The sequence below is a fragment of the Neomonachus schauinslandi genome, chromosome 1 (genome assembly GCF_002201575.2).
Source record: "Neomonachus schauinslandi chromosome 1, ASM220157v2, whole genome shotgun sequence".
Taxonomy (NCBI): Eukaryota; Metazoa; Chordata; class Mammalia; order Carnivora; family Phocidae; genus Neomonachus; species Neomonachus schauinslandi.
Window position 1 is genome coordinate 110,289,531 of NC_058403.1, and position 19,672 is coordinate 110,309,202.

At 36.0% G+C, this 19,672-nt stretch overlaps 1 protein-coding gene across 3 annotated transcripts in view; it reads right to left on the bottom strand.

The window, feature by feature from the left end:
- Positions 1 to 19,672, bottom strand: part of EIF2A (eukaryotic translation initiation factor 2A) — a 35,972-nt gene that overhangs the window by 5,531 nt on the left and 10,769 nt on the right. Inside the window, exons 3-11 of one of the 3 annotated variants that reach the window (XM_021685974.1) lie at positions 16,529 to 16,603; positions 13,108 to 13,226; positions 12,022 to 12,121; positions 11,595 to 11,677; positions 9,959 to 10,032; positions 9,677 to 9,821; positions 9,353 to 9,492; positions 6,194 to 6,766; positions 2,764 to 2,877 (exon numbers count right to left, since the gene is read on the bottom strand). In XM_021685974.1, the coding sequence (XP_021541649.1) occupies positions 2,764 to 2,877; positions 6,194 to 6,766; positions 9,353 to 9,492; positions 9,677 to 9,821; positions 9,959 to 10,032; positions 11,595 to 11,677; positions 12,022 to 12,121; positions 13,108 to 13,226; positions 16,529 to 16,603 (1,423 nt within the window). The remainder of the gene's footprint in view (positions 1 to 2,763; positions 2,878 to 6,193; positions 6,767 to 9,352; positions 9,493 to 9,676; positions 9,822 to 9,958; positions 10,033 to 11,594; positions 11,678 to 12,021; positions 12,122 to 13,107; positions 13,227 to 16,528; positions 16,604 to 19,672) is intronic. The other 2 variants (XM_044915183.1, XM_044915186.1) reach the window with 2 other exon arrangements.

Consider the following 19,672-nt stretch of genomic DNA (forward strand, 5'->3'; position numbering starts at 1 on the left):
AAACTAATATTACACTGTATGTTAACTAACTGGAATTCAAATAAAAACTTTTAAAAAATCTTCTAAAGTAAATAATCTTCTAATAAAAAGGAAGAAACATCATTTATAAAAATAGGATTCTTAAGTTGAGTGGGTTTCAAAGGCCCTTAAATCTCAATGAGAAGGAATCTTATACTGCCACTATGGAAAACAGTATGGAGGTTCCTCAGAAAACTAAAAATAGAGCTACCATATGATCCAGTAATCCCACTTCTGGAGATATACCAAAGGAAACAAAATCATTATCTCAAAGAGATACCTATATTCTTGTGTCCATTGCAGCATTACTCACAATAGCCAAGGTGGAAATAACCTGAAGTGTTCAGCAATGGATGAATGGATAAAGAAAATGTGGAATATATATATAAAAATGGACTATTATTCAGGGGCGCCTGGGTGGCTCAGTTGGTTAAGCATCTGCCTTCAGCTCAGGTCATGATCCTGGGTCCTGGGATCGAGCCCCACATTGGGCTCCTTGCTCAGTGGGGAGCCTGCTTCTCCCTCTCCCTCTGCTACTCCCCCTGCTCGTATTCTCTCGAGTGCACTCTCTCTCTCTCTCTCTCTCTCAAATAAATAATAAATATTTGAGGAAAAAAAAAAGGGAAATCTTACCATTTGCAACAACATGAATGAACCTGGAGGGATTATGCTAAGTGAAAGAAGCCAGACTGTGAAAGAAAACACTGGATGGTATCACATATATGTGGAATCTATTCAAAATAAAGTCAAACTCTTAGAAACAAAGATTAGAATGGTGGTTGCCAGGGGCTATGGAGTGGGGGGAATGGGGACAGACTGGTAAAAGGGTACAAACTTCCAGTTATAAGATGAATAAAGTCTGAGGACCTAATATGTAACATGGTGACCACAGCTGATAATACTGTACTGTGTAACTGAAGTTTGCTAAAGAGTAGAACTTCAGTGTCCTCACCTCTCAAAAAGTAAATGTGTAAAGTGATGGATGTGTTAATTAACTCAACTGTGGGCATCTTTTCACAATGTTTACCTATAACAACTTATCACGTTGTACACTTAACAATTTTTGTCAATTATGCCTGAAAATATTAGCTAGGAAAAAAAAAGAAGAAATCTTATCTACCAGAAATTAAAAGGATACTACTAACTTGTGATATTCAGGGCCAGTAAGAGATCTCTACTCACATGATGAAAGGACAATTCCTGCTTTTATACAAGTCAAATACATGGAATAGATCATTATGCTTAGAATGATCTAAACCTGACCTATTTAAAGATATTTCTGGAGGGGCTCCTGGGTGGCTCAGTCGTTAAGTGTCTGCTGTCCGCTCAGGTCATGATCCCAGGGTCCTGGGATCAAGTCCCGCATCGGGCTCCCTTCTCTGCGGGAAGCCTGCTTCTCCCTCTCCCCCTGCTTGTGTTCCCTCTCTCGCTGTGTTTCTGTCAAATAGATAAATAAAATCTTAAAAAAAAAAAAGATATTTCTGGAGATGAAATATATTAACTACAAAAGAGCACACTGATTTTTTTTTAAAGCTCAGATTTCAGCAGACTATGGCTGCATAATGCAATTCTACGCCTTAAAATAGTAATTGCCTACCAAAACACATAAACAATCTAGAATTGTCAAAATTCAACCATTACCAGCAAGTCTGCATTATCTGAATCTTAAAAATGTGATCATGATGATTTCACTAACCAGATACTCCTAGCCTAGCTGATTGCACTATCACCATAAGCCATACACAATCATAATTTATCATACCATACCACTGGTATGGTTTTTCAACTATAAAATCACATAAAAAATTACTTTAGAATAATTCCATTGTTTTGGGTACTTCTGGTGTTTAGACTCCCAGTTGAACAATTTCCTATAGTAATGTTATCCTGAGTAACAAAATGGCTTTATGGTCATGCAATTTCTGATCTCTCTTAACAAACATACGCTTTCAGAGAGCAAACCATACCACTTCACACTGGCTTCAACAGAAGGGTCTATAACACGTAACACACTATACAATCCCATTAGGGTTTAAGGTTTTAAGGCCAGATCCACTTTCCTCACTTCCTCATTATACAAACAGAACTACTCAGAAATTCATAGGCAAACACAAAAGAAAAGGCATTCTGGCTATTTAAGTCTAACTCCCAACTACATTTTATAACACAGTAGTCAAGTGTTGGGGTGCCTGGGCAGTTCAGCTGGTTAAGCAGCCGGCCAACTCCTGATTTGGGCTCAGATCATGATCTCAGGGTCCTGGGATTAAGCTCCACGTTGTCCGCATTGTCAGGCTCTGTGCTCAGCATGGGAGTCTGCTTGAGGATTCTCTCTCCCCCTCTCCCTCTGCCCTTGCCCCTACTCGTGTGCACGTGCATGCATTCTCTTTCAAATAAATAAATCTTTTTTTCAATTTTTTTTTAAGGATTTTATTTATTTATTTGAGACCGAAAGATACAGAGAGAGAGACCATGAGCAGGGGGAGAGGCAGAGGGAGTGGGAGAAGCAGACTCCCCACTGAGCCAGATCCCAGGACACTGGGATCATCACCTGAGCCGAGGGCTTAACCATCTGAGCCACCCAGGTGCCCCTAAATAAATAAATCTTAAAAAAAAAAAAAACAAAAAACCAAAAAACCCATAATAGTCAAATCTTTAGGACTATAATCTTTAAACTTTGAGGCTTAAATTAAGCTAATTTAACCAATTTTGCTTATTTTGTTTCGAAAAGATTAGTGTCCCAAATACCTGTTTTGCAGCTTTCTTAGCCTCATGCTTCCTTTGATTTTTAAGGGCTGTTTTTGATAATGGCTTATCATTTCCTGCTTGTGGTTTCATATTCTGAGGTGGTTCCTCCTCATGCTGTGGAAAATGTGAAACAAACGATTGTGAAATGGAATCCATGCTTTTAAAAACATGTATCACAAATTATACAATTTTGTTGGTGTGGGATAAACATTTTATTAAATTTCAGATCACTGGTAAAGAATATTTCAAAACTCGTATCAGTAGTAGACACACCCCAACTGTCAAGGATGGATTTAATGAGTATCTTCCTATTAGTTGATATATGATGTCTTTCAGTTATACAAGTGCTGGCAAAATACTGTATAGCTTTGTTAAACAATGGAACTTTTCTTAGTACTATTACTGACACATGCTTCATATGAAATTAGATACTAACAACAGCTTCTTCTGGGATCTTTTGGGATCTGACTACTGCCAACAGAAACCCAATTGCCTCATTTGCTTTCTTTGCACAAAGAATTACTTCTAGGTCTTTACATGCAAAATCAGAGATTAGAAGCTTAAAAATAAAAGCAAATTAAAAACTAAAACAGACCAGGAGAAAAAATACCAAATAGGAAGTGGTAACTGCATATTTGTAAATCCAGGATTAACATAATGAAGAGGCCCACAAAAAACTTCAGACTATAATAAAAAAACAGATAATCATTTCCATCATGAGATATTTATATAACCACCCATCAACTATATTCCACAACAGAAAGGGTGAATTAAGGATAGGATCAAGGAGGAGCTGGTATAAAACATGGTGACTATGGTGGATAACACTATCGTATAATTGAAATTTGCTGAGAACTCAAATATTTTCACCACAAAAAAAAAAAAAGCGAGGTGATAGATTCATTAACTAACTAGATGGGAGGAATCCTCTCATAATGTAAACCTATATCAAAACACCATGATGTACACTTTAAATATCTTGCAATTTTACATATCAGTTATATTTCAATAAAAAAAATACACATACACAGGTTTAAGTCATCTCCACAGTTGCCTGAGGCAACAGGGAGCATGTGTGATGGAACTACAGCTTAACAGGTTCACGTTTACTTACTGATTTCCCTCCAAACTGCTGCTATCTCAGTGTTAACTGTCTCTTAGACTCTATCATACTCAGCACATCAAAAGAACCAGATCTCCATGAAGCTTCTTAAATACTAGATCTCAGATCCACGTGGTACTTATAAGTGCTATGAGGAAATGGGCAGGGTTCAAACACTGAAGATACAGAGGAAGAAATAAGAAACCATACTGTGACTATCTTAGCTGCATCAACTACTTCAGGTCATCAAAGTTCTGTGTGTGTACATGCTCTACCTGCAGTAACTGAATATTTGAGAACCCACACTTGTAGAACAATTTGATGGCAAGTCTCTTTCACTTCTTTGTTATCCACACTGCATACAACGTTAGTTAAGACACAGCAGTACTTGCTGAACATTTGTTTTATACATCAAAATTCTTTCCATAGCGGGCTCTCCTACAGTACCTTGCTTTGGGTGAGAAGTTTCTAGTCATAAGAACCTCAAAAAAATGACAAAGCAATTAAAAATGAAGTAAAGAAGGACGCATTATAAGGTCTTCTACACTATGAACATGATGCAGTCACTGACAGACTTTCATTTCAGACACACACAAAAAATCCACACGGCTACTAGGGATCATGAGCTTTTCTGGCTTTAGTACTGTGCCCACTGTACATAATTTCATCCCTATTTATAAAATTTGTTTTTTCATTTCTATCAATTATTATGGGTCTGTTCTGATGAATACATTATAAAAGTGAAGGGGTTTTTGTGGAAAGCCAAGAAATACCTCAGTGTAATTCATATGTGAATTTTTATTTATAAAAAAAGTAAGTTTTTTCTTGAGAGAGAATCCCATCTTTTTTTTTTTCCCTTTTACTAATTAACCCTCCTCCTTTGTGAAGTTATTTACTAGAATGTCTTTGTTTCTGGTAATTTCTTGACAGTATTTTTTGCCATTTAGCTCATTTCTGGAATTTGACACAAAAATTTCTCACTGGGCATGTGGTTCCTTCAACTAAAATGATTTGATAGGATCACATAATCACCATGTCACATACAAAAACAAAAATTTAGTGGAAATCTTAAATCTTAAAACAATGTTGGCTTTAAGACTTTCTTACCAAGTTTTATCACTATTTTCAAAGTATATTTCTCTTTCTCTCCCTATCAAGACAAATTAGTTTTATGAATCAGAGAATAAAAATATATACTGATTCAGAATTTATTCCTCTTGTGCTACCATATAGATATTTAGAAAGCAGGATATGTTGAGGTTACTTCTGTTTTTATCTTAGGTAAGGAAAACTTTAATATAGAGAGAAGACAAATTTTAACCTAAATGCCAAATATCATAAATGGGGCTTAATTTGTTCATAACTTTTATATGTTTTTAGTAAATAATACAACAAAAATGTTTAAACAGAACATTTCAGTGAAGTTAAGAAGTTATAGACCGCTGCTAGATTTTGTGGAGGAAGAAGGGTTATTCTTTTGTTTTTGAGGTTAGGAGTGGCATGAGGGAGGCATAGGAATATTTATCCTCTGAAAAAGTATCTACTTCCCTGAGTGCCTAATATTTAAGTGACTATATATCCCTGTTTACTTGGTTCCAGTTTACACCTATTGTATGGCCACCTTTATAATACCAGTAATATTGTTGTTCATTCTTACAGAGCAACTTTATTCCTTAACATCATCCCAGAGACTCAGGTCATTAATAAATGCTTCCCCTGAGCTCCGAAATGCTAACATTTTAAAGCAGATGAGAATCTGACCAATGCTCTGGTCCTAACTTTACGATACCGATGGGAACTGACAGCCTAAGGAAAACAAGCATGTTTTGTTTGACCAACAGTGTTTCAAAAATTGAGAAATTTTACATAAGCATTCAGACTTGTTTTGTCTTGGAAAATCAAACATTTTGGCAAACTGGGCCTAAATCTCCTATGGAAACAATCGGCTGCTGCTGTGCAGTTGCTATGGCCTTTAAAGAGGGCATGGTCTCTCCCTTTCACCATTCTCTCCCAGTCACCAAAGCCTTGCATGACCAGCCTAGCCTGACAGGCATCTGAATTTGAGTCCATGATCTCTATAAAGCCAGTATGTCATACTCTGTTCTCTTCCCCACAGATGTAAAACGTAAACTGTTTTAAATTGACTACTTTGTCAACTTGACAATGTTAGGTGTTCACCATCTTCAGCAGTAGGTCCTCCATGGTTTCTACTCTAGAGTTTATGTTCTAATCAGGTGCTAAGTAACGCAAGAACATGCATGAGAAAAAGGTCTAGAGAACTCCATACACTGAAGTCTTTTCCCACCAAAGTAGTAAAACTCTACTTACCAGTTTGGAATTGGTGATTGGCTTATTTCTTAAAGCTGGGGGTCTATAAGCTGTTGCAACTTTAGGTTCTTCACTGGGTACATCACTTGGAACCGCTTGGTAAGTTATTGTTTTTACTGGAAATATTCCATCTAAAAATGGCTGCCAAGAAACCTGCCATAATTCTCCATTTGACGGCACATCATACTTGTGTAAGACAGAGCCAGTATAATGCCAAATCTTGTACCCATTATTAACACGTAACCTGGGAGCACACGTGGCTGTTAAAATATGCTCACCGTCAGGGCACCAAGCAAAATAGGTAGAATCAGAGGCCACTGGTTTAGAAATAAGTTTGTAGTTTTTAACATCCCACACTTCCATTTGTCCCCTCAGATTTCCAAATCCAGCTAGTACTAATATATGTCCATGTGGGCTATAGTAGGCTGCATTACGAGGACCAGTTCCAAAGTCAAACACGGGATCACATTTCAAGTTGAAAATCGTCGCTTTGGCAGGCATAAAACCATAAACAGCACAAAACTCAGTAGAACTAGAATTCCAAACGACATCATAAATGGGACCATTTTTTTGCTAGAAGAATATAAAACCCAAATTAGCAATAAATCATTACATGAATACAATAGTAGCCAAGTTATAAGTGTATAATACTCATAAACATGTCAAATAGTAAAAAAAAAAAAAAAAAATCCAAAAATTAGAAGATACGTTACAATTAAAATATTTTTATATGATATACTATGGAGATAAATGCTTTATCTTAATTTCTTTTAAACATTTTGGCAATGTAGGCTCATAGAAACATACATTATTAGTCCTATTAATAAACAAGTTTTCATTAGAAGAGGTAATGTAGGCACACAGGAACAAAATGATATGCCACTAATTAAGACCCTCTACAAAAAGGCAACCCTCTATTATATTCCTTGTATATGCTTTCAGAATATTTTTGTTTAAATTAAGCATCTCTCTTAAACACACATACACACTCACACTAAAGTTCTTTGCTGTTTCATTTAGTACCCTATCTTGGAGATTTTTCCACATAAGCACATTAAGATCTGCCTCACTCTTCCACTGGTACTGTATTCCTGTATATTCTCAACGGTGAGTGTACACAGACACATCTGTAGGAGTGAACCTGGCTGCTCAAAGGTGTGTACATTTACTCGATAAGGCCATAATGCCCCTCAGAGAAGTTGTACCATTTTATACTATCAAAAGGTGTTTTTTTTTTTAAGATTCTTTTTTTTTTTTTAAAGCAATCTCTACCCCCAACGTGGGGTTTGAACTCACAACCCAAGATCAAGAGTCACATGCTCCTCTGACTGAGCCACCTAGGCGCCCCATCAGCAGTTCTTGAGAGTACGTATTTTCCCCTCACTCTCCCTCACGCCTTATCTGTGCCAAGCTACTGAGAAAAAAACTGTTCACTTGTCTTCCTATTTCTTTTATTATAAACTAAGCACCTTTTAATATATTTATACATAATCTTGTTTCTGTTTCTGCGGACTTTTACTGTCCCATGCTTATTTTTCTCTCCAGTTATTGGTCTTTTACTTACTTGATAACAAAATTCACCTTTCTCATATTCATCCCTTGTCCGTCTAAAAAATTTATTCCCCAATTTTTTGTTTGTCTTGCTTAATTTATGGGCTTTTCTTCCCACCAATGTAGAAATCTCTATATTTTTTTTTAAGAATATTTATTTATTTATTTGAGAAAGAGAGAGAGCGAGCAAGTGCGCACAAGCAGGAGGAAAGGGAGAAGCAGACTCCTCACTGAGCAGGGAGCCCGATGCAGGACTTGATCCCAGGACCCTGGGATCATGACCTGAGCCAAACGCAGAGGCTTAACTGACTGAGCCACCCAGGTGCCCCTAGAAATCCATATTTTATATATTCACTTTTCCTTTATTATTCCGCCTTGTTAGAAAATCTTTTTTTCACTTTTAAGATTAGAAAAAAAGGTTGGGGTGCCTGAGTGGCTCAGTCAGTTAAGCATCTGACTTTAGGTCACGTCATGATGTCAGGGTCCTGGGATTGAGCCCTGTGTTGGACTCCCCGCTCAGCGGGGCATCTGCTTGTCCCTCTCCCTCTGCCCCTCCCCCTGCTCATGCTTGCTCATTCTCTCTCTCTCTCAAATAAACTAAAGAGAAAAGATTAGGAAAAAAGGAAAAAAAAAATCAACTTTAGAATCAGTTTATCTAGTTCAAAAAAAAAAACACCTAACGGCATTTTAATTTTTAGGTTAATTTGGAGAGAAATGACATCTTTATAAAAGTCTTTTTTTTTTTTTTTTTTAAGATTTTACTTATTTATTTGATAGAGAGAGAGTACAAGCAGAGGGAGAAGCAGACTCCCCGCTGAGCAGGGAGCCTGCTTCTCCCTCTCTCTCCTTCTGCTTGTGCTCTGTCAAATAAATAAAACCTTAAAAAAAAATAAAAATAAAAATAAAGGTCACACTGTCCCTTAGAAGTTTTGAAGTTTTCTTCCCATTAGTCCTATTTATTTCTTGTCTTTATGTTAGTCTATATGGGATCTTTCCTTCCATTATGTTTTTTTTAAGTGGCTGTTTATACTGTGACTTCATGTACATGCACAGATATGATTCTGTTTTCTCCTTTCAAAATTGTGTATTTATTCTTTTGATCAGTTACACTGACTAGGTCTTTCAGAATGTTAAATTATAGTAGAAAGAGGAGTCATCCTTGTTTCCTTTCTGACTTCAAAGGGAATACATAGTTTTTTTTATAATGAAGTTTATCTTACTTTTACATATTCAGTTCAAAATGAAAAATCAAGAAGTTGCCAGAATTTTAGAACTGTATTATTCTATAGCAATTTATATCATCAAAACAAAAGATGAAATGGTAACATTCCTCAGTTCTGAAGACAATGCTAAACCCACTAGACCAACTTACTGTCATAATAAGTAAGTCCCCAAAGAGTTGCTACAATGAAATTATTTCACTTATCAAGTTCCCCAGAACTAAATTAACTGAATTTTGTCAAAATAATCTATGTGTGGGGATGACCATAAGTTTATTAACTAAGAGAAATTTCACCTTAAAGGCTATTAAAATATTTGAGTTTTATCACGTGATCAAGAATTTGGATTAGATCCTCTTTATGGCATAGTGCTCTATTGTTTTATCACAAGAAGATGACTGGGATACTCACGCAATTGCACAACAGCACTTTCTCCATTTGCTGCAATGTAGTGCAGTGTTTGTTCTCCATAGTAGGATGCTCCTGTCTTGTCGACGTCTGTGCTAGCTATTACTAACACAGCAGTAGCTGTAACAGTAAAAACTTTAGTTAAGATTTAAAACACAAATTAACCTAATGGTGATAAGAAAAAAAAATTTAAAAATGTAACAGAGCACATTTTCATTAAATAAGCATTGATACTCTTTTTTTTCTAAACATACAGGAGTATGTCTCAATACTTGATAAATGAGATAAAATATAATCATCATACCTTTTTTATTCCATAGCATTGTAACCTTATCAGCTTTAAAAAAACTTTTATTAGCTAAAGCTGCATGAGGTCCATCAAAATTGGGGTACTGATACAATCTAACAAATGAAGGTGCACCCTTACTTCCTGGAACATAGACAGCCACCTGAAATACACACATATAAATCATCACTTCGTTTTTTGAGGCACATAAACTAAGATGGACATGCTTTTACAGTCACTAAGAACCAGGAAAAGGTTTAATCTAATAACATTCCACATGAACAAAAACACAGAAATTACCTTGTATGGTTGGGGTCCAGGTGATAACACAAAATCATTAATTTTTTGCAAATGCAATTTATTTGCAATTGTGTCTAAAAAAAAAAAGGAAATAGTGTTAGATGGAAGAGAGAAGCTAATAGGAACATGATCAATTCTGAATGCATTATAAAAGATTAATGTAACTATACATGGATACTACTCATTGTAGTCTCATGTAGGTAAGGCAGCATGGTGGAGACAAGGTGGAGTGGGGACAACACAGACCTACACTTGAATTCCTACCCAGTCACTTACAAACGGGGAGACCTTGGTAAGTAACGAGACTGCACATCTAACTCCCACTGACTGATTTTAAGAGAACAGTGCTCTTTCCTATATAAATGGTACCACTAGGTAACCAAGTAGTAGGTGGGGGAATTTCTCTATAGAAGTAATATAGTTTATAAGTGATAGGGGAGGTGGGGAGACTTGGAAAATCACCAATTTGCAACCACTCATGAAATAATGGACCTAGGCAATGAACATTAATGTCAGCTAATCCTACGAAATTAAAGACCATAAGATGTTTAACGACTGAGCCACCCAGGCGCCCAAAGACCATAAGATGTTATGTGCTTCTTGATGAAAGAATTGAGCACCACTTATGAGGTAGACTTGCCCTCATCTCCCCAAAAAAGAAGAATCTGAAGCTGAGCAGTTCTAGATCCAAGTAGCTATTTAGGGGACAGAGGAACATGTTAAACTATAGGACAGGATACAGTAGCAAAATTTAACTATGAGAAGATATATGAAAAATAACCTTGTTTCTTTAATAATAAATCTCAAGGGGGGGCACTCCCACCGATAAAAATCAATCAGTGAGAGTTAGATGTGCAGTCCCATTACTCACCAAGGTCACCCAGCTAGGAAGTGACCGGATAGGAATTCAAGTGTAGGTCTGTGTTGTTCCCACACAGTGTGGAAGAGATGGAAAGGGAACCTATAGCTTAAAAGAAGCTTAAAAGATATATGTATCAATTTGCAATGTGAGGAACCTTATTTGGAGCCCACGTTTAAAAAAAAATTATAACATTTGCAATTATCAGAATTTGAACACTGAACAGATATTTTATAATCTGTGATAATGGTATTGTGGCTAAGTTTTAAAAAATTAAAGAGTCCTAATCTTCAAAGATACATACTGAGATATTTATAGGAAAAATCATGTTATGTCTAGGATCTGCTTTAGCAGAGTAAGAGAGGTGTTAGGTAGAGAGATGTATGGATGAGGTAGGACTGGCAATGGGTTGAAGGTTATTGGGACTAGGTGTCTACTTTTGTGTTTCAAATTCTACATAATAAAACATTTAAAAAATTTGTATCACACAATTTCAATAGCAACTAAACTCAGAAAGAGTTAATGCAATGTCTTTATGCAAATGTCTTAATTTAATAGCAGTTATTAGATAATAAAAGCTTATTTTAAAAGAAAATCTTTGTTATAGAATTTCTTTAGTTAGCACTTAGACTTATAAAAGTTATTCAAATGAATTAATATAACAGCAATTATTAAAATATTAACAGTATTTAGGAGAACCCTATGATACCATATAAGGCAATAAAACTATATACATTTATAGTACTTAATAAATTTATTTCATATATATTTTCATACTAAAATTGTTGTTTTCAAAGAAGTGAACTTCGTTGTTAACATTTCGGGCACAGATAGTTTCATCTTCTGACCAAGATGGACACCTATGTTGAAAAGAAAGAATGTGAACAAAATTTAGACAGGTATAACCTCACATGTTAACATGTTGAAGTTTGTGATAATTCTATTTAAGGAAAAATACTTATAAATTGATGTCAAGTCAGATCCTAGTAGAATTTGTACTAGAAAGATATTCTTTTTCATTCAAATACTAAACAAAAGAAAGGTCAAGTTTTTCCTCTATTACATTCCCACATACAAAATCCCTAAAGATCTAGATTGTGGTCTGACAAGTTATTTTCTATACGAATACCTGAGAAGAAATATTATACAATGAAGATATTTAAAATATTTTGTAAATAATCAGTATTTTAAAACATTTATTTACCAATTTTGCATTTTTTTCTGGATGAAAGATTTCAAACATGTACCAGTTTTCACATCATAAAGTTGTAGGTTGGGTATTCCAGCTGTGCCATCTTTAGAAGCTAAAATAAAAACAAAATTTTTTTGCAGTAATGGTCTCCTAACACTAGTAAAAAGAATTCATTCTTAGAACAACTTTGAACAAGATTATAAAGATCAAGTAAAAGAGTTGCTTTAAATCAACTTTCCCTTTTAGCTTTAATTATGGATTTAATCATCCATTCCTAAAGCTATGGACAACATGACAGCTGTTTGAGCAAAAGTTCAGCATTTCTGAAATGAGTTAATTACTATAGATTTTAAGAATACTTAAGAGACTTGTTTACTAAGCTTGACATGGTTTGCAGTTAAATGGATTAAATTCTCTTATTATGAAATCTCATGTCTGTAAGTCAAACACACGAAGTTACATATATTACTCATGATTCTCAATTTCCCTTTTATTTACTTGGAAGTGAAGATTCATTCAAGTCTATGCCTCTTGGAAGAATAAACCTAGAGGGTTTATAATCCAACAATGGACTATTATATATTTAACTCAACAATGCCCACATTATTAAAACATGTTTAAAAAGCCCCTATACCAGTTCTAAATTATTATTCATCCATGAAGCACAGCCATATAACATACTACCTTGTCTTTAAATATGTTAAAAAATGGCACACCATTCCCTACTCTTTGTCACATCATACACATTTCTTACATGTTGTGTCTATTATACTTCTTCTTTGATTGACAATGATTATTTAAAACATTTTTCATTTAAGGGTCATTATTATCCTTAATTTTTGAGATCTTCTCCATCCAGTGATTATTCACTTGAGCTTTTTCTTTTTCTCTATCCCATGATGAATCTTTTCACTAATTTGAAATTACTTAAAGTACATTATATTGGGGCAATACAAGATTCACTGCTCAGTAAAGATACAAACACTATTTACTATCTAATGATTAATTACTTTCGTATAAGGTTATAAACCTTCTCTTTTTTTTCCCCACTGAATTGAATTGGTCCTGTCAATATTTTTACAATTGGAAAATACTTACTAGTATAAGGCTGCCACGTTGCCAGGACAGTGTTTTTTGGTGAAAACTCAAGGCAAACTGCCTTTGGGAGGTCGAAGGAGTGCAGCAATCCCTTGTTAGTGACATTGATAACATTTATTCTGGTTTCAAAAGAAATTACTTCAGCAATGAAATACTGTTTTAAAATAGCCAGCACTATCCAAAACATTCATGCCTCCTCTCAAATACAGATTGCTATAAAGTGGTCATTTTCATAAAAATCAATTTTCAGTTAATTATAGAAAATATCCAATAAACACCTTAACAACAACAAAAACTAAGTGTACCTTTTACCAAAATGCCCCTATATAAGGTTGGTATTAGGAAATACAGACTTAGCAGAAGTATATAATAGATGATTCCATTTTTAGCTGAAAAGAAAACAACAGGCCTTTAAGTGGACACAGAACTAACCTACAGATAAGCTGAGGTATATCAAACCAAGGGAAAACAGAGGTGCTAAACCAAAAGTATATTTTTTAATTTGACTAAATGGAAGTTGTAGCAGCCGTAAAATCAAGGAGACTTTTGCTGTCTCAGAACAGCAAAATCTTAAAATCTCAGAAGTAATCTCCAAAAGATAAGACTTACTATGATATGATAATGATAAAAATTATAATAATTGTGTAATAAAAGCAGTTCCATTTTTTGGATGCTTTCTGTGAACCATGTTCTGATCTAACCACTTTATGTACAAACGTTTTCACATTTAATCCTCACAGAGACTTACAAGATAGGTATTATCATCTCTATTTTACAAATGGTAAAAGTGAGGCTTAGAAAAATAAATGATTTGATGGTTTCTCCAAGATCATACTACTGATAAATACCAGAGTCAAGTTTTAAAACCAGTTTGGCTTGACTTATCTTATGTACTCTTTGGGGTAAAAAAAAAAAAAAAAAAAAGATACTCCATCTTACTTTAGAAATTGCTTAAAGTTACTTTGGCCTACTCAAGTTTGTGCCACTGGTTTAGGATAAGCAGAAATTGGTAAAAGATTTCCATTACAGAAAGGTTACTGCATACTGTTTAAACACACACACACACACACACACACACATACACACACACAAATACACAGGATTCTTTACAAGTTACTATAAATTACAAATTTTAGAATTACATGAAACTTTTTTTGTTGTTGTTGATAGCTTTTAATAGCTATTCTTAGTTTAATAAAGAGTATTTATTTATACTAAAAAACCCCAGATATTTAAGGAAAAATCAGTTATAGTTTCTGATTAATTAACTATGACCTCAGCAAAGACCACAATCAATACACTACATCTGTTTCTCTTGGCCCCAGGAACATTATATGTTGTTGGGGCCACAGCACTTTAAGGAAGTAAATGCTAGAACCAGGGATAGAAAATATCTATTAAAAAGATGGACATAACAAATGGGCACATATTAAAAGGGTTCAAAGTTGAATCCAATAGAAAGCCAATGGGGATATGAAATATATAAAATAATTGTGAAGGTGAAAACAGACTTATTCAACCAACTCTAAGCTAGTAGAATAAGGGATACCTCAAAAAGATAATAGACAATGAGAGGAAGTATGGTATGTCCCATTAGAGTTGAGAGTAAATTTCTATTAACTCATTACTCATAAACTAAAATATAGATTTTAAAAAATAAAACTCAAACACTGACAATAGGTTACACCAAAAATAAGAAAATTTGAGAGTACATTCTTTGAGACTGACATTAAGACTGTCTGTTAACATTGTGGATAAGGCCCAATATGATTGTATTCTTTTTTTTTTTTTAAAGACTGCATTCATTCTTTGAGAGAGGGAGAGCGAACAGGGGAGGGAGGAGAGGGAGAGGGACAAGCACACTCTGCGTCACGTGCAGACCCCAACACGGGGCTTGATCCCAGGACCCTGAGATGACTTGAGCCAAAATCAAGAGCCAAATGCTCAACTGACTGACCCACCCAGGCACCCCCAATATGATTATATTCTTAATAATTTATGAGTAGTGGTGTACTGGCTGGATTCAATCACTTAAAAAAATAATGAAGTGATTAACATTTTTAATTACAATAACTAATTCTGCCAGCTACTCATAGTCATAAAAAGTGAATCATCTAAAAAAAAGTGAGGGGCGCCTGTGTGGCTCAGTCACTTAAGCGTCAGCCTTCGGCTCAGGTCATGATCCCAGAGTCCTGGGATCGAGCCCCGCATCGGACTCCCTGCTCAGTAGGAAGCCTGCTTCTCCCTGTTCCACTCCCCCTGCTTGTGTTCCCTCTCTTGCTGTGTCTCTCTCTGTCAAATAAATAAATAAAATCTTAAAAAGAAAGAAAGAAAGAAAAGTGAATCATCTAATTCAACACAATCTTTTTAGCATTAATTTTTAAAAATCATGTGTTTAATCCAATCTGACTTCAGAATCCATCACCACTATGTAAGAAACAACATTTAAAATGTACTTTTCATACAAATGCATACATTTTCTCCTTTTTAAAAAACCTAAGGTAGGGACACCTGGGTGGCTTAGTCGGTTAAGCATCTGCCTTCGGCTCAGGTCATGATCCCAGGGTCCTGGGATCGAGCCCCACATCGGGCTCTCTGCTCAGCAGAAAGTCTGCTTACCCCTCTCCCACTCCCCCTGCTTGTGTTCCCTCTCTTGCTGTCTCTCTCAAATAAATAAATAAATAAAATCTTTTTAAAAAATCTAAAAAAGAAAAAACAAAAACCCTAAGGTATTACATCTGGTTAACAACAACAAAAATAACTTTAAATCAAGCAACAAATATTTAGGCATTTTCCTGGTTCTTTGAACTGAAATGTTGTAGTGACTATGGAAAAATTAAGAGTGATTTTCTTAGCAAAATTATGAGTATTTAATCAGAACTTTTTCTTTTGCAAAACCAATTTTGTAATCTGATTATTTTATATAATACAGACTATACTAATATACTTTTGAATAATTTATAAAATACTAAAATGACATACTTTCATATATAATAAACTCATAGAAATAATTGTAGACAGTTGTTACTAATTTAATAGCAAAGATATACGTATCTAAGTCTAAGGTAAGCAAGCAAAGAGAATTACTCTCTAAGTGTTAGTACAGAACTTAAGAAACCCTAACCACTAACTAGAGCACTATTTAAAACTTCTCAGCTTCTCCAGCATTAAATTAATTGCCCCTTTTCATATATTACTTTTTAATCCTAAGAAACAAGGTAAGTCAAGTCATGGCACATAAATAGAAGCTAATAACTTTAGAGTTCTATGGGAGTTGTGTCGGAGATAATACCTAAGTACATCATGACATTAAAAGATGGACTTTATTAACGACACCCAAACACATGTAATTCAAATAATGCCACTTATGTTTTACACTGATGATACACACATAAAATATGTTATATAAAGAAATACTAACTTTTCTCCGTTGCCCCAGGCAAACAAGGTGCCATCCTTACTAAAGGTATAGACTTTGCAATTTTTCCCAGATTCCCTGAAAATGACAAGAAAGAAAGTTTAATAAGCATTAATACTTTTCAAAAAACTGTGATTAAAAATTTACACTTATTACTAATTTAATGATTATGAACTTACATAAATTTAAGAATTCCAAAATGCTTTAGTCTACCAAATGCCTTATCTCTTACAATGCAGTGCCAACAACCACTGTAAAGTAAGGTGGAAATTGATCAACAGATCAATCTTAAGAAGAAAACGGAGCCCTTTTGGGTGAATAACTAGTTTGTATGAAAACTCAAAAATGTAAGTGAACGTGGAAGTCACTAACTGTCAGGCCTAACCTTGAGAGGGCTGAAGGATTTCAATGTGGAGACTTTGTGAGGAATTCTCCAGATCACCTGCATAACAACATAACTGGATAGAATATCCTCAAGTCGCCAAGAAGTGCCCCTGGATTTGAAGGACAAAGATCTTCCATCAGTTTCTGATGTATAGAGACAGGAAGTGTAACAACAATAAGAGGATCTTCACACTAAATAAGTGTGGACGTCAGATTCTCTATAAAAACAGACCTAGGAAATCAGACTTCTTGGCAATATTCTATCCAGTGATCAAAACTTTGGGGCGCCTGGGTGGCTCAGTCATTAAGCGTCTGCCTTCGGCTCAGGTCATGATCTCTGGGTCCCAGGATCAAGCCCCGCATCGGGCTCCCTGCTCAGCGAGAAGCCTGCTTCTCCCTCTCCCACTTCCCCTGCTTGTGTTCCCTCTCTCATTGTGTCTCTCTCTGTCAAATAAATAAATAAAATCTTAAAAAAAACCCCACAAAACTCTTAAGTACTCTATCTCTCAACTGGAGATGGCTACTAGGAGTACATCTCCCAGTGCTAAGGAACACACAAACAGAAATGTGTATGTGGGCACATGTAGAAGTCCACAGCCATTTGAATTATTAAATAACAAGCACTGAGAACTGACAGTACATCCCCCTTAAACTGGATACTATATTTACATTATTAATTCATCTGAAGATGACACTCGTGTTTCTGCAATCACATAATAATGGTAGTTTAGCCTCAGCTTGTAGTTACTGACCCATTTTTTGTCCTCTTCTCACATAAACAACTATCACCAAGAGGTCCTCCATTCTACACTTGTGCTGCAACTTATTTCATTTAATACCCAATCCTTGGATACCCAGGTTTTTAAAAGCTCCCCATGTCATTCTAGCATGCAGCCAAATTTGAGAACCACTCATCTAAAAGCTTGACTAGAATCAGGTTGTTTTTTATTTCAACCTGCATAGAAGGTAAGTGTCACGGAGTTCCCATTACTACCCACCAGGAGATACGTGCTGTCTCCTCGTTCTACTCTTAGTGATGCTGAGACTGTCCTGGACTCATTATGTGTGTGCCTCCTCAGATTCACCTTACCTTTCCTGCTTCCAGGCCTCAGTTATTCAATGAAGAGACCTGGCCACCTCATCTCCTAACACCACTGGTTGTCTCAGACTCTCTAGGAGTGAGGGCCGCATTTTAGCAGGGCTTCCACTACGCCTATTGCAGCAGCAGGAAGAGGAGCTCCGACACTCAAACTCAACCTGAATAGACCAAAAGAGGCTCTGGCTGCAGATAACATTTCTTATGCTTCCTCTCCACAACTGAATGTTCTGAGGCACTGTGGTGCCTTATAGCCTCTCCAGAGACATTTTGCATCACCAAGCAGCCTGGCTATATTTTGTGCATTTGTGGTCAGCTCAGTGCACCTCACATTATATTTGCTTTCACTTCTTCCTTGACTTATTCCCTTCTCTTGGTTCCACCACCCCCCACCCACATTCCTGCTGCCTTGGGATTATACGCCCCAGTGAAGTGCATGCAGCACAAAAGCTTTGACACAGACTTGTTTACTAGAGCAGTGCTTTTCAAATATCAATATGCATACAGATCACCTGAGGATCTGGTTAAAACACAGATTCTGATTCAGTAAGCTGGATCAGGGACTGAGATGTTATATTTCTGCACTGGCTCAAGGTGAAGCCAATATAATATAGCTGTTCTTGAGCTCATACTTCCTGTATCATGGTTCTAGAGAACTGGGGTCTAGTAAAAAACTGGGCAATAGATTCAGGTGATGTCAGCCTGATTATAAAGTTCCCCACCGATAGTTCATCTAACAGTTTCAGCATCTTTTGATGATCATTTGCCCAGATCAATAGTTCTGAAAGCAGGCTCCCCAGACTTAGAGCTTTGGCATTACTGGGGAACTTGTTAAAAATTCCAATTCTTGGGCCCCACCCCAGATCCAATGAATCAGAAAATCTGGGGAGGGAGCAGCAATCTGTGCTTTAACAAGCTCTTCAGAGAGTTCTGATGCATGTTAAAGTTTGAGAACCACTGACAGATGATTTCTTTAAGATTACAATGATCATCTAATCCCATCATTCCTTTTGTATTAACTGGAATTCTCCTATAAGTAAGTTTTCCTCATCAATAATTTGTTTACTCTGAAAAACTGTTTGTACGGGAAAGGCAAAATAAATGCTTGACTCCTTCTCTTGATTTATCAGTTTTCAAAGTAATGAGCGAGGACCCCATCAACCTCCAATGCTGACCAATAAAGATCTGGAGAGAGAGGAATCTTGGGTAGAGTGTTTATATCCTTGAATGTCTTAATCCTTTCAGTCATGATTCTTTCCAATTCTCAAAGTGCCCCATCTTAAGTTAGTGAGAACCCCCTAAAGTTGACTCCTGTGACCCTTTAACAAAGCCCTGTTAGTCTTTTATAGCTTCCTTGCTTTCTGGCCCAAGACGTCTCTAGCTCAATTCTTGTATCTTCTTTCTAGACCTGCAGTCAGTCACTTCTGCAAGGAACTAGTTCCTGTTAGTAAAGAATGATGTTTAAAGATCACAATCTGGGGCGCCTGGGTGGCTCAGTTGGTTAAGCGACTGCCTTCGGCTCAGGTCATGATCCTGGAGTCCCTGGATCGAGTCCCGCATCGGGCTCCCTGCTCGGCAGGGAGTCTGCTTCTCCCTCTGACCCTCCCCCTCTCATGCTCTCTCTCTCTCTCTCTCTCATTCTCTCTCTCAAATAAATAAATAAATAA